Source organism: Neomonachus schauinslandi, chromosome 2 (genome assembly GCF_002201575.2).
Source record: "Neomonachus schauinslandi chromosome 2, ASM220157v2, whole genome shotgun sequence".
Classification (NCBI taxonomy): domain Eukaryota; kingdom Metazoa; phylum Chordata; class Mammalia; order Carnivora; family Phocidae; genus Neomonachus; species Neomonachus schauinslandi.
This window is the reverse complement of record NC_058404.1, coordinates 76923756-76938465: the sequence shown is the minus strand read 5'-3', so window position 1 is coordinate 76938465 and position 14710 is coordinate 76923756. Positions and strand designations below refer to the sequence as shown.

Sequence of the window (14710 nt, the reverse complement as noted above, 5' to 3'; positions counted from 1 at the left end):
CAGAGCGAGCCGCGCTGGACAATGAGCTGGGCAGCTCGACGCTGCGGCCACTTTTAGCGGGGGCGCGGGCCATTCGGCTCCTCGGCGGCTCAGCGGCCCCACCTGTGAGGAGAGGGCGGGATGCCAGAGCCAGGTGTCCCGGCGCCCTGAGCCTTCCCCTCCCCCCCCCGCCCCACGGTCAGACGTCCCTGAACTGATTCTCGCATTGACACTAGGCTACCCGGAGGCTTTGGCTGGGACGTTTTTTGTGGGGGAGCCTTCGGAGCAGCCGTGATGGCCAGCACCAGGAGTATTGAGCTGGAGCACTTTGAGGAACGGGACAAAAGGCCGCGACCGGGGTCGCGGAGAGGGGCGCCCAGCTCCTCGGGAGGCAGCAGCAGCTCGGGCCCCAAGGGGAACGGGCTCATCCCCAGCCCGGCGCACAGTGCCCACTGCAGCTTCTACCGCACGCGGACCCTGCAGGCTCTGAGCTCAGAGAAGAAGGCCAAGAAGGCGCGCTTCTACCGGAATGGGGACCGCTACTTCAAGGGCCTGGTGTTTGCCATCTCCAGCGACCGCTTCCGGTCTTTCGATGCGTTGCTCATGGAGCTCACCCGCTCCTTGTCGGACAACGTGAATCTGCCCCAGGGTGTCCGCACCATCTACACCATCGACGGCAGTCGGAAGGTCACCAGCCTGGACGAGCTGCTGGAAGGTAGGAGGAGAGGGCCGGGCGCGGCAGGTGCAGCCCAGAGCGACAGCAGGTGCAGTGGCCACAGGCTGGCGCGCGCCCGCTTGCGCTGAGCTGAGGGGAGTTTACGGGGTGTTTTCTGGCGGCCATAGGAATTGTATGGTTCTGTCTATAGGCTCTGTGTGTGTGTATGTGTGTGTGTGTGTGTGTGTAGGGGGTGCCCTCTCCCATATACTCTCTTTCCCAAGAGATTTGACTTTAAAAAAGAAAAAAAAAAATCCTAGCGGGCTTTGGTGACATCTCTTAAGATTGGTTACTTGGGGGTTTTGTTTGTTTTTAGTGCAAATGTTGGAAAAGGTGGCTGTCAGGTGAGGATCTGGGTAACCCTCCTGCTAATAAGCTTTCGTTCAGCCCTCTGTGTGGACCTCGGTGCAGGCATCAGTGATGTTCCAGCATTCAGGACCCTGTTGTACCTGCTCTACTCAGAAGTTGTGGTTGTGAAATGCTCTAGGTTGGCTTTCAGCAGAATTTAGATGAGGTCAGGAGGCGTGATCCTAGACAGTGGTTCTCAACCTTGGCTGCACCTTGGATCACTGGGAACTTTAAAAAATTACCAGTGCCTGCACCCTACCGCAGATATTCAGATGTTTGGGGTATGATCTGGGTAGTGAGAGCTTTAAAAACTCCCCAGGTGATTTGATGTGGAGCCAAGTGCAGCCAAAATTGAGACTCACTGTGCTAAAGGGTTTTCCACATTTGGTCGGTAATGAGGTGAATCAAGGTCAGTCTCTCCTGCCTCCTCCCCTACTGAAAGTAGCTAGTTAGGATGATAGAGGCTGTTGGAATGAGTAGTTGGGGCCTGTTATAAATTGGTAATCCTAGAGTGTCAACTATGCTTCACTCAAAGGGACTGCTTGACTGTATGTTGTGTCATCCTTGAATTCCTGCCATACTGTATTTATTCTTCTTTCCTTTCAGGGTGAAAAGACATTACTGGTAGTTAAGAACTCATTTCCAGATATAAACAGCACCTATAAAGATGAGACAGAACCCAAGTATATGCTGACTGCATGTTTAAAGACAGCTTGCTCTCATGCATCTTTCTTATTGCAAATGACTCATTCCAGGTAGTCATAGCAATATTGGTGTGGCAGGGAAAGGAAACTGAACTTTGAACCAACTATTTTTCTTTCTTTCTTTTTTTTTAAGATTTATTTGTTTTTTTTTTGAGAGAGGGAGGTGGAGAGAGAGAGCAGGAGTTGGGAAGAGGCAGAGGGAGAGAAATCCTTAAGCAGACTCTTCGCCAAGGCAGGAGCCCAGCACAGGGCTTGATCCCACAGTCCTGAGACCATGACTCAAGCCGAAACCAAGAGTTGGATGCTCAACCAATTGAGCCACCCAGGTGCCCCAAGTCAACTATTTTTCTTATATTATCTTATCATATTCTTATATTATGGTTTGAAGGCTTTATGCCCATTTTACACATGAGGAAATGAGCAACATGCCTTGTTACACAGTATCTGCAGTATATGCCCTTTCATCTCCAATTCACCTCTAGTAAATCTGTATAGCCATACTGAGGAGTCCTGAAAGTGGTTGAGTTTCTCTATTTAGTTATTGTTACCAGAGGTTTTCCCTGTCTTGGCTAGATGAGGACCCAGCCAAAATTAAGTTGTCTCTTCAGTCTGTTTTTGTGTATTCTCGACTTCACACATTCTCTTGGTCACTTGTGTGTTTTGGTTTTAAAGGCTTCCTGAGGAGGTGATAACAGCCAGAGGAGTGTAAGTAAAATGATACATTGTTAAAAGGGCTCTATTGCCTTCTTTATCGTATTAAATACTTAAAAGCAACATTTGCCTAGATATTTCAAAATGGAATAACATTTTCAGACTGACCCAAACTAGATTAGCAGTGCTGTGGAAATATCAAGGCGATGCCTATTGCTTAAGTACTCATTACTCACATTCCCTTGGGATAGTGTGCGTAGGGTGGTCTGAAGAGGGACAAAAATTTTAATATCCTTCTCTCAAGTAATTTTAACAGTGTATTTGCTACATGAAATTAAAGTACTCCAAAGAGGAATATCATTATGGGGGGTGGTCAAGATGACCATTAGGCATATTAATTAATGAGAGCATATATTGTACATTGAGTTTGACATTGCCCAGGTGTTGCATGGTTCACTGAGTCTAGTTCTCAAACCCGTATAGTTTCAACTGTAAATTGAAAGTTGACACATTTCCTTCCAGTTGTTTATTCACTGATTTTTGGAGGATGGGGAACTGTATGTGTAGAGTCCAAATTGTACTACCATATGATAATGGCATAACACAGATATTTGCACAACAGAAATGTTTCCCTAGTCTAGCCAATTGCCTGCTTGTTTCAAGCAGTATTTAATAAAATTACTGCAAAAGAAGAAAATTTGTGCCCTTTTGTCATAGTGACATTCTCTCTGACAATGGATCTTTGTCTAGGTCTTGGAAGTTCCAACAAAATGAGTGGAATACCCTGTTGCAAGGCAGTTTTCAAGAAAAGAAAGAGCCATCGATGCTTAATATCCATCATTTGAGAATTTAAATAGTTTCAACTTTCAGTTAAAATTGTGTGCTCAAATGTTCTGATTTATCATTTAGAAGGACTAATCAGCTACCTGCAAAGTTATTATTTGCATCAGTAAAAATGGGTACAGAACATATGGGTGTTGCCCATATGGTCAAAATTAACTAATTCATCTTAGTTCATTTTAAAAACTTTTATTTTTTTATTTTATAATTATTATTTTAGTAATCTCTATACCCAAGGTGGGGCTTGAACTCATGACCCCGAGATCAAGAGTCACATGGTCTTCCAACTGAGCCAGCCAGGTGCCCTTGGCCATTTTAGTTCTTTTTTTTTTTTTTTTTGGTTCATTTTTAATAAAGATTCTCTGATAGTACTTTTTACAACATTACGTTCTGTTCTGTCCTCTTCCACTTCCATCCCATGACATTTGTAGTTTAGGAGATACTGTTTTCCTAAAATGTTTTTCTGAAATACTTTTAGTGAAGAATAGAAAGTGTTGACTCAAGACAGCTGGGCATGAACACTCATTCAGAGCCTCAGTCCCATTGAACTCAGATGACAAAAGAAATTTACATGGCCCAGATTTTTTCTTCTGCCTTTGACCTTGAAAGTCTCTGGAGACTAAAAACAGTGTACAGGTGTTGGCTGGCACTCCTCCTGTACTTTGCTAAATCAGCAGGTATCTTCAGCCTTTTGGTTTACCTCCCCTTGCTGGATTAATTTCACTGAGTGGTGCTGTGCATCCCTGTAATACTGTTTTATTCTTTTTAAAACTGGATGGGGGACCTTCTCTCAGAGGACTGTGAGTCAGAACTGGGAAAGTCCGTTTCAGCTGCCTGAAACAATGAGCCAGTCAAACTTAGAGCTTCTCTGATTAAACAACTGAGGATGTTCAGGGGCGCCTGGGTGGCTCAGTTGGTTAAGCGACTGCCTTCGGCTCAGGTCATGATCCTGGAGTCCCGGGATCGAGTCCCGCATCAGGCTCCCTGCTCAGCAGGGAGTCTGCTTCTCCCTCTGACCCTCCTCCCTCTCATGCTCTCTGTCTCTCATTCTCTCTCTCGCAAATAAATTAAAATCTTAAAAAAAAAAAAAAAAAAAAAAATTAAACAACTGAGGATGTTCAGATGATTTGTTCTTAAGTTCTCGTGTCTGGGGCCAAGAGTCAGAATTCCTTAAGTGTTTGTTTGTTTAAGTTTATTTAAGTAATCTCTACACTCAATGTGGAGCTGGAACTCACACCCTGAGATCAAGAATCACGTGCTCGGGGCACCTGGGTGGCTCAGCTGGTTAAGCAACTGCCTTTGGCTCAGGTCATGATCCTGGAGCGCCGGGATCGAGTCCCGCATCGGGCTCCCTGATCACCAGGAAGTCTACTTCTCCCTCTTAACCTCCCCCTTCTCATGTGTGCATGCTCTCTCTCTCTCTCTCTCTCTCATTCTTTCTCAAATAAATAAATAAATGAAATCTTAAAAAAAAAAAAAAATCACGTGCTCTCAGACTGAGCCAGCCCGGTGCCCCTCTAGTCTCAGTTTTTGTTTCATGAGTGTTCTCCCCTTCTGAACATTTTGGCTATATTTATAAAATTTTATTTTTTTAATTTAATTTTTTTAAAGATTTTATTTATTTATTTGACAGAGAGACACAGCGAGAGAAGGAACATGAGCAGGGGGAGTGGGAGAGGGAGAAGCAGGCTTCCCACAGAGCGGGGAGCCCGATGTGGAGCGGGGATCCTGATGCGGGGCTCGATCCCAGGACCCTGGGATCATGACCTGAGCCGAAGGCAGACGCCCAATGACTGAGCCACCCAAGTGCCCCTATATTTATAAAATTTTAATGTCCTGAAGAGACATGCCTGTGGATAGTAGAAACAATGACTGATCAAGTCAGGATACCTGGGTTCTACTGACCGGATTTGAGAAGAAATTACCTGTTCTCTGGGGTTTAGGGTCTTTTCCTTTTAAATGAAAGGTTGGCAGATTACCTCTCTAAGATCCTTTGTGGAATGAAAGTATATACCTTTCCCCTAAGTGGTTAGTTACTGAGTGTATGATGGCTTAGGCTGCCTTTCCCTACCCAGATCCTGTCTTCCAGAAAATTGATGAGGCTGTAAATGTCCTACCACCAAGCAGGGAATGGGTGTAAGTCTCTGAGGAAGTATTTGCCAGGAGTCAAAAATATTAATAGCCACCTGCCTCTGCCTCTCTTATTCTAAAGTAAAATGTTGTTTTATGTTATTTTGATCTTTTACTCCCTAGTCAACAACAGACATTGAATTTTTTGACATGTGAGAGAATTTTGATAAGTGACATTCCATTATTCCATTAAGTTAACTTTAAAATTGGCTTCATTAATTTGAATTTAAGAAAAATAAGGTTCTAAAGTGATCAAGCACTTGAAGTTTCTGAAGTTCTCCTAGTAAGCCTAGTTTATTGAATCTGTTTGGTTAGGTAAGCTTCTTTGTTTTTTGTTTTTAAAGATTTTATTTATTTGAGAGAGAGAGAGCGCACGCGGGTGTGCACCGAGTGTGCAGCAGACTCCCTGCTGAGCAGAGAGCCCGGCGTGGAGCTCGATCCTAGGACCCTGAGACCTGACCTGAGCCAAAGGCAGATGCTTCACCAACTGAGCCACTCAGGCGCCCCTAGGTCAGCTTCTTTGAAGGTGTTAAACCAGAATATAGTCACTGAGAGTGTTTGAAGTAAAAATGAGTCTCAGTAAGAACCCAACTTATAGGGTAGAGTTCCCCCCCCCCGAAAGATAGATTTTTATGGTAATAATAGAAACTGCATTCTTCAAAACGTGTTATGGTGAGGAAGGAAACATAAACCCCATGGATGAAAAGATATTGGCACATAGAAGTCAAAAGCAGTGCACATTAAAGGCATTTATGATGATAGGAGGTGTCAGTTTAACATTGAATCTTAGGTGTGCAAGCCTTCTCTGGCAGACTCCTAGGTTCTTCAAGAACCACTTCCAATATTGCATCTATGAAGTCTCTTCCCAGACCTTGGGGATACTGGTCTCTGATAGTTGTTGAACGAGAGTCTATTTGTTGTTGTTCCAGGTGCTGTTCCAGGGTACAGTTTCTTTCCTCAAGATGCTCACATTCTAGAGGGAGAGAGATCGTGAACATGAACACACACAAACATACACAATTGGTTCTAGCTCAGGTGCTGTTAAATGAAGTGGTAATGAGGTGGGGGCAGGATGATGAACAAGACTTTCCAGAGGAACTGATGTTGGAACCAAGGCCTGAGATCAAGATAACTCTTCCCTTTGCTTACTCAGAGCATTTGTCCTTACCTCTGTTATAACACCTTTGTAATAAGTGGTACATCAGGTCTGACTGGGAGTATGGTGAAGTGAGAGATCTTGGACACACAATAAATTCATCAAATAAGTAGCCCAGAAAGTAATGTTACCTCTAAGTCCCTTGGTTGTCAAAGGAAGTTTTATAAGAATTAAGTTTGAATAGGGTTGTTCCTATATATTTGTGAAGAAAATGCATACTTTGAAAAATTGGATTATATTTAAATACATCAAAAATGCTGTGCTAACTCATCATTGTGGAGAAAATGACTGTTCTATCTGCTCCTATAAATCTGGTTGTTTTCTTCATCTCATTTCCTAAAACAGGGAAATTCAGATGTGCTATAATATAGCTACATAATAAGCTCTTCCTAGAGGTAATGGGAAGAGACGTTTTTATGTGAAGAATAAAAAATTATTAAGGGTTTGGGGAAGAAATGGAATATTTGGGGGAGCATTTATGAATTAGAGTATGATGCAATGATATTCTGGTAGGTAAAAGAAAAAAATCAGTATTTCATAAGGTTTTAGGCTATGGAAATAGATAATTTATGGTCCTGTGATGTAAAATAAAGAAAACTAGATTCCCTTGGGCAGTGGTTGTCAAACTGCTTTCTTCGTTGCAGGGAAGGCCAGGGGAATTGCTCTGGCTGTGTACTGCCTGGCTAGGTCTCCTTCGCCTCATTCCTACCTGCCTGTGCTCCCACCACTTCTGTTTTTATTTCTTCTATCAGTAAACCACTACTCTAAGGATTTGGGATTCTTAGCACAGTTTTGAGATGTTTTATTTTTTACTTAATTTTTTCCTTTGTCAAGTTTTTATTTAAATTCCAGTTAACATACAGTGTAATACCACTTCCATATAACACTGGGTCCTCATCACAACAAATGCCCTCCTTAATACCCATCATCCATTTAACCCGTTCCACCACCCACTTCCCCTCCAGCAGCCCTCAGTTTGTTCTCTGTAAGTCCATTTTCTGGTTTGCTGCTCTTTTTTGTCCCCCCATGTTCATCTGTTTTGTTTCTTAAATTCCATATCTGAGTGAAATTATATGGTATTTGTCTCTGACTTATTTCACTCAGCATAATAGTCTCTAGCTCCATCTATGTCATTGCAGGTGGCAAGATTTCATTTTTTTGATGACTGAGTAATATTCCATCTTCTTCATTCGTCAGTTGATGGACATGTGAGATGTTTTTTGTGCACTCACTGTGTGAAGTCCTTCACATGTTTTGTCTCATTTAACCTTTGCAATACCTTGTGAAATATGGCTGCATTGTCTTTCCATTTTACAGATGGGGAAGCTGAGGCTCAGGATAAAGAAATTGCCCCCTTGCACCAATAGTAAGAGGTGGGGCTGGAACTTGAGGCCATTCTCCTTGGCTTTTGAACTTCTGTATTCTGAACTGCTCTTTTCTACCTGCTGTGAGGAAGTGGGGTCTATTCCAGCCACAAAGATTTACATAGGTCACAAGAGATCAGCACTCTAGAGCTCCATCACTGCTAGAGCCAAACCTGTTAATCACTTATATTTGGAAAATGAAGATTACAGTAGCTCATCAGTCACTGTAGGTGTAACAACAATTTAGGATATTTCATGTATGGGTCCTGAAATAAAATGCATTATCCTGTACACCTGCAAAGTAAGGTCTGTGCATAGTTCTGCATAGTTGCCTTGCTTGACCTCAGTTTCCTCATTTGTAAAATGAGAGACAGGTAATTGCTAAGACCCTTTCCCCTTTCAAGTTCAGTGATCTTGGGAAATGTTTCTGGGAGTGGGAAAGAGACATGATCTTGGCTCTGTCTGGTTCTGTGTCCCTTTTTAAGAGTCACCCAGGTTTAGGGGCGCTTGGCTGGCTCAGTTGGTAGAGCATGCGACTCTTGGTCTCAAGATTGTGAGTTTGAGTCCCACGTTGGGTGTAGAGATTACTTAAAAATAAAATCTGGAAAAAAAAGTCGGCCAGGTTTAGATGGAGTTCTCAGAACCCTCAATAACCTGTTGGAGGTTCTTCATAAAACATTCTCAGGAAGGGGAAAATTATAAACCTATTGAGGGCTGGGGCCACAGTTGTTTTATTCATTTCTTTGTCCCATGCAACAGATACCTCTGGCACAATGATGATTTATTTTACTTTTGTGCCATTTTTAGATTTTTTAATATGTGGGAATAGGTGGATATAGGTGTTTTAAAAAAACTTTCTTAGTTAAAACTGGACAGTTGTATAGATTTGCAGAGGAAGACTAAGGCAGTAGACTAAGCATACTGTAATTTGTTAGAAGCTGCTACTTTGTAGACTGAAGGAGTAGGAAAAAATTGGCTGTGAGATCAACTTAAGTAATTTTGATTACACTATAACCTTTGCTAATATCTCAAAGTGACAAATAATCTACAATTATGACCGGCTGTGTTATCTATTGTTTATATGTTGATTAAATTATAATCATTTGCAACCAAAATATATCACAATGAAAGTTTTAAAGATTTATTTATTTTAGAGAGGGAGGGAGAGAGAGAGAGAGAGATTGAGCACGTGCACACGCGCAGGCAAGCAGGGCAAAGGGCAGAGGAGGAGAGAGAGGGAAAGAAGCAGACTCCCAGCTGAGTGCAGAGCCCCACATGGGGCTGGATCCCATGACTGGAAGATCAGGACCTGAGCTGAAATCAAGAGTTGGACGCTTAACCGACTGAGCCATCCAGGTGTCCTTCACAATAAAAGTTTTAAAATATCTTCACTGATTTATCTCTTCCTTCACTCTATATGTTTTACAATCTTAAGATTACTTTAAGTTTTAAATACCAACAGTATAATTATTTCTTACAGGCAGTGATGATGCTCTCTTCCCCAATACACTTGCCCATCATCTTGGTCTTTTTACTTAACAGTATTTTGCCTCATTGGCAGAGAATCAAGAAAAGAGAAAAGGAATTTTACTATAGTTTATACTCATGTTCATCAAGCCTCTGAGAGAGAAAGAACTTGAGAAATAGCCTGGTGTGAACCCATCTCTTAGTAGTTTAGTGATCAAGGCCAATGGATGGAAGGCTCTACATGAACCCTATAATGTGTATAAAACACTTAGCAGAGTCCTAGCATGCAGTGGCTCTTTGATAAATGGTGGTGGTTCTCAGCATCTTAACCTAGAATTTATGTCCTTACAACTTGCCTGCTATATTCTAGAGCCAGCATTTGGAGCTATGTAAGGCTTATCTTACTTTTACCCAGGAGCTCTTCAGACATCTGGAGACAGTGGTCACACTTTGCTATTTCCCCCTTCCTTCCCATCCTGTAAACACCACCTCTTTTTTGTGCAAACATCTGGCTTCTGAATCTTTCATCACTTGCATTGATTCTTTTTTTTTTTTTAAAGATTTATTTGAGAGAGAGAACATGTCAGTGGGGGGGGGGGTCCTCGTGAGGAGAGGGAGAGGGAGAGAGAGAATCTCTCTGCTGAGAGTGGAGTCTGTCACGGGGCTTCATCTCATGACCCTGAGATCATGACCTGAGCCAAAATCAAGAGTCAGATGCTTAACCAGCAGAGCCACCCAGGTGCCCCCTTGCATTGAATCTTTTTGAGCCATCCTCATTATCAATCACTTGCTTAAAACTGGGGCCAAGACTTCCTCTAAGACTCACAGTGAGATTTAAGGGATGAAGGAGGAAGGTATTAAGCAAAGGTCTCCAGAAGTTGGGGTAACTCTGTCAAGGAAAGTTTTACCTCTGCTCAGATGATGAGCCAGTTGAAGGACTGACCCTTGATCCATTATGCCCCAGTTGCTTTAGAAATATTAGATGGGGGGGGGGGTGTCTGGGTGGCTCAGTTGGTTGAGCGTCCGACTCTTGATTTCAGCTCAGGTCATGATCTCATGGTCATGAGACTGAGTCCTGTGTTGGGCTCTGTGCTGGGCATGGAGCATGCTTAAGATTCTCTCTCTTCCTCTCCATCTGCCCTTCCTCCCTCTAAAAAAAGAGAAATATTAGATGGGCACATTTTGTTTGAAGTTTTCTCTCCTCCTCAACATCCTTAAAATTGCAGTGTTTCTAAAACTTTTGCAATATTTGGGCCATTTAACATGAAAAACAATGTAAAAATCTAACAGCTAACTTAGTAGAAGTTCAGTATTGCCTTAATTGCTTTAATTACATTGTCACTTAAATATGTAGAAAGGTAGGTATTCTTATATACTATAGGTCTTACACACCAATACAACCTAAATAAATTGATAATGTAAATACCAACAAAACTGCATAATCAAAAAAATGTAAAAAAATAGCAGTGTAAAGCTATAGATATTATTTGCTCAAACTAAATTGTTCCCAAATGTGACCATGGTACTGAATGCTGAGTTCAGTGTGCTGTATTTCAGAATGCCATGTAAGGAGTCAGTTTTGCACTGTTAATAAAGCTCCACTCCTACAGGGTAAAATTATGTCCTCTGGCCTTAACTTGCTGTGAACACATCTTTTACATGGATTAAGTCCACCTCTCTTTTTCCTCATTAACTTCCAACAAAGTTATACCCTTTGGGACCAGAGGAGTTGAAACTGGACACCGAGTGGCCTGACTGAATTTGATTTAGAAGCAGTTGTTCACATATTCCAGAATAGGATGATGCACACATTTTAAGTTCTATCAAAATACGCACAGAATTAAAATTGTCACAGGGAACTCTTGTATTGTGGAATATGTTTGGTCCAGGTGTGAGGAGCAAAAAGACAGATAATGGATATGATTTGTAGGTTCCATCCTATCAGGAGATTAGATGTAATTTCTTTTTCAACTGGTAAGCTTTATAAAGCTTTTTGGTTAGTGAGTAGGATTTTTGTTTCTACTTTTACCTGATTTTTTTGGTCATTGATTAAACTTCTCTGAAATTTCAATACTGAAACGTGGATTTCTGGGCATACCTCTTCATAGATGTTCAGATGTTCAAAGTAGTTTTTTTACCCCTTTCTCAGTAGAACGTATCACAGACTGTACTGCTGGATGTGACTTTAGGACATGGCTTGGTTCAGCCAGTTGCCTTCACAGGTGTTGAAGGAGCATTGGTTTTAGCGATGAAAGGTCTCATTTTTGTGTCCTCAGCCTTGCCCTGCAGCGAAGGCCGTTACATTCATTTGTGAATGCAACAGCGATGGTTCAGTGACACAGCAAAGGAGTGCAGAGTGGGATAGGCTTCCAGGCCAGAGCAGTGCACTTTGTGTAACTCTGCTGATCCCCATGAGTTTTAAATTCTGGGTTCTGTACAGTTTGGGTTAAAAAAAAAGAAAGAAACTAAGTTGTTTGCCACAAGAGAGTAATAAATCAGTCTTTCTTTTTTTCTTAACCGGATGGGCGTGGGAATTCGTCTCTGATGGGCTCTGGATGGAGATAAGCATCTTTTAATCCACCCATAGGACTGCCTCACAAATGCTGTGCTTGATGAAGGACATCAAACCATTTTGTAGGTGCGAGATACCTGGATTTATTTTCCCTGGTTATATGTCTTTGGAAGCAATTTTCTTTCTCTGTTTTAGATGTTAGGAAAGAATTAAGGTTCCTAAGATTTTTGCTGATATTAGATCTATAGTGTCAGTCAAGCTTTCTTTTCTCTGTGTCTTTCCATTTTTATGTTACCATATTTAAATCTGCATGTGTGTTGGGGGGGATCTTTTCTCTAAGCTTGAAGAACCTTTGCACTTTAGACTTACAAAGTTCAGTGCTTGCTTCCACTCCAAGTTATATAATAGTCTCAATGTCCAAATTTTGTATAATTGATTTTCTGCCATGAATGTCAAAATAGTTTGTAATTACAAACTAATTAGTGGGGTGAGGCAGTTAATGTAAATATTTTAACAGAAATGGATGAGATACTTTATAGGAACTGATATAAAAGTAGGCTAACCAGACATACTGTTATTGAATTTCCAACTGCATAAGGTTGCATGTAACTATTTGTAATTTCTAACAATAAATTGACATTCAAGTGTTGACAAAGTACTCTGATTTAGCTTTAAAAACATTCATGTATATACTTAAACATATATATATGTGTATATATATGTACACACGTGCATATTCCATTGATTAAAAGACACATGACATTTATTGGACTAAAAAGTACCCTGTAGAATGAAGGGGGGGAAATCGGAGGGGGAGACGAACCATGAGAGAGTATGGACTCTGAGAAACAAACTGAGGGTTCTAGAGGGGAGGGGGGTGGGGGGATGGGTTAGCCTGGTGATGGGTATTAAAGAGGGCACGTATTGAATGGAGCACTGGGTGTTATACGCAAACAATGAATCATGGAACTCTGCATCAAAAACTAATGATGTAATGTATGGTGATTAACATAACATAATAATAAAAAAAATTTAAAAGTACCCTGTAAAAAAAATAAAAATAAAAAAAAGTACCCTGTACGCTCGAAACTAATACAACACTATATGTTAATTATACTCCAATTTTTAAAAAATAAATAAGGGTGTGCCCTGGACTCTCGATGCTTTGATGGTCTGAAATGAATTAAAAACTTTGGTAGATACTAGGCAGCCTTCATATCCTGCTTGTTTCCATATATGCCTTAGGCTGCCTTTTGGTCGGCTGGCATGACCTAAGAATGTCTCCAATCATGCATGACATCTTTCAGGAGCCTGACCCTGAGCCTCCCGGGGTCATTCTGTATAAATAGCTACACTGTGCAAATGTTTTACCTAGAAGTAATGCAAATCCAAACCATGAGATTTGTAAGTTTGCATTTTCATCATTACATTGACAAACATATTTTGAGTACCTGTTATATATCAGGTATTGTGCTAGATGTGGGAGTATGAAAAAGATAGTTTTTTTTTTTTTTTTTTCCAAAGAGCTTCCAGTCCAGGCAGTAGTTTGTAATGAGAGGTTGTTTTCAGAGTCACCTGTGAAATTAAAAACCCTTACCTACATATTCTGGCCCCACCATCCAGTGATTCTAGTAATTCAGTTGAACTGTGGTGAGGTCTGAGCATCTGTACTAATACAGCAAAATCAGCTGATTAAAAAAAATTCTCCACCGAGAACTATTGGAAGAGAGAAAGAAAGAATAAATGATTATGAGAAATTGATACTTTGTAAGCTCAGGGTCTAAGAAGAATGTAATTGTTAAAATTTTATTTTAAAATTATGAAGATTCATATACATGTACAGCCCAGTGAGTTGTTAAGAAGTGAACACCTTTGTGACTACCAGCCGTGTCAAGAAAGAGTATTGCCAGACTCTGTTCTCCTTGTGTCCTTTCCTAGTTACAGTTCTTCCCAAGATAACAGAGGCCTGACTCTTGCTTTGATCTATATTTTTGCCACCAATGAAGGCATCCCTAATTGATACAGTTTAATTTTTTCTGTTTTGAACTCTAGAGAAATTGAATCTGACTACATATATTCTTTTGTCACCTTTTCCCACCATTGTTTGTAAAATTCACCCAGGTTGTTGTTCATGGCTCTTGTTTGTTCATTTTCACATACAGAAACTGTATAGTTGTACATATGACCACGCCACAATCTCTGTATCTGTTTTGTTGTTGGGACATGTGGATTGATTTTTTATCTTTGGCTGTTGAGCAGTGCTTCGCATACATACACTAGTGCCCATGTGCATGAGTTTTTCCAGGATATTTTCCTGGGGTGGATTGCTGGGTCATATGATGTGTATGTTGTACACTTAGTACTAGATAACGTTTTTCTAGGTGACTGAACCTGTTTTTCCTAGGCAGTTGAACCAATTTAAAATCCTTCCAGCAATGTTTGAAAGTTCCTATTGCCTTACCTCCTTGCCAAGAGTGATTGATCTTGACTGGTCAGTTAGAGAGAGGCAAGATGGGAAAAGGAGGAAGGTTATTTCAGACATATAAGAAGTAATGAAAATAAGAGGGTATGATGAGTTTGGAAGGAAATTGCAAATATACTGGTATGACTAACTTAGGAACCTGTGGGAAAGTGGTGGGAGATGAGAGTGGAAGTGTGTGATGTGCTGAGGAGCTTGGTCTTTATTCTAAAGGCAGTGAAGCAGGCAAAAGACATCAGATCTACATTTCTAAAAATTTGCTGTGACAGCTATGTGGAGGATGAGGGGGTGAGGCCCCACAGGGAGCTTAACTACTCTAATCCAAGGTGAAATGAAAAAAGGCAGAGTCAAAGAGCATAGATTCC

The 14710-nt window shown here is 41.2% G+C and overlaps 1 protein-coding gene across 3 annotated transcripts in view; it reads left to right on the top strand.

Annotated features, from left to right (window-relative positions):
• The first annotated feature begins 273 nt into the window (after positions 1–273).
• DCLK2 (doublecortin like kinase 2) overlaps positions 274–14710 on the top strand; it is a 144077-nt gene continuing 129640 nt past the window's right edge. For all 3 annotated transcript variants that reach the window (XM_044912602.1, XM_021698880.2, XM_021698879.2), the window contains exon 1: positions 274–694. In XM_044912602.1, coding sequence (XP_044768537.1) covers positions 274–694 — 421 coding nt within the window. The remainder of the gene's footprint in view (positions 695–14710) is intronic.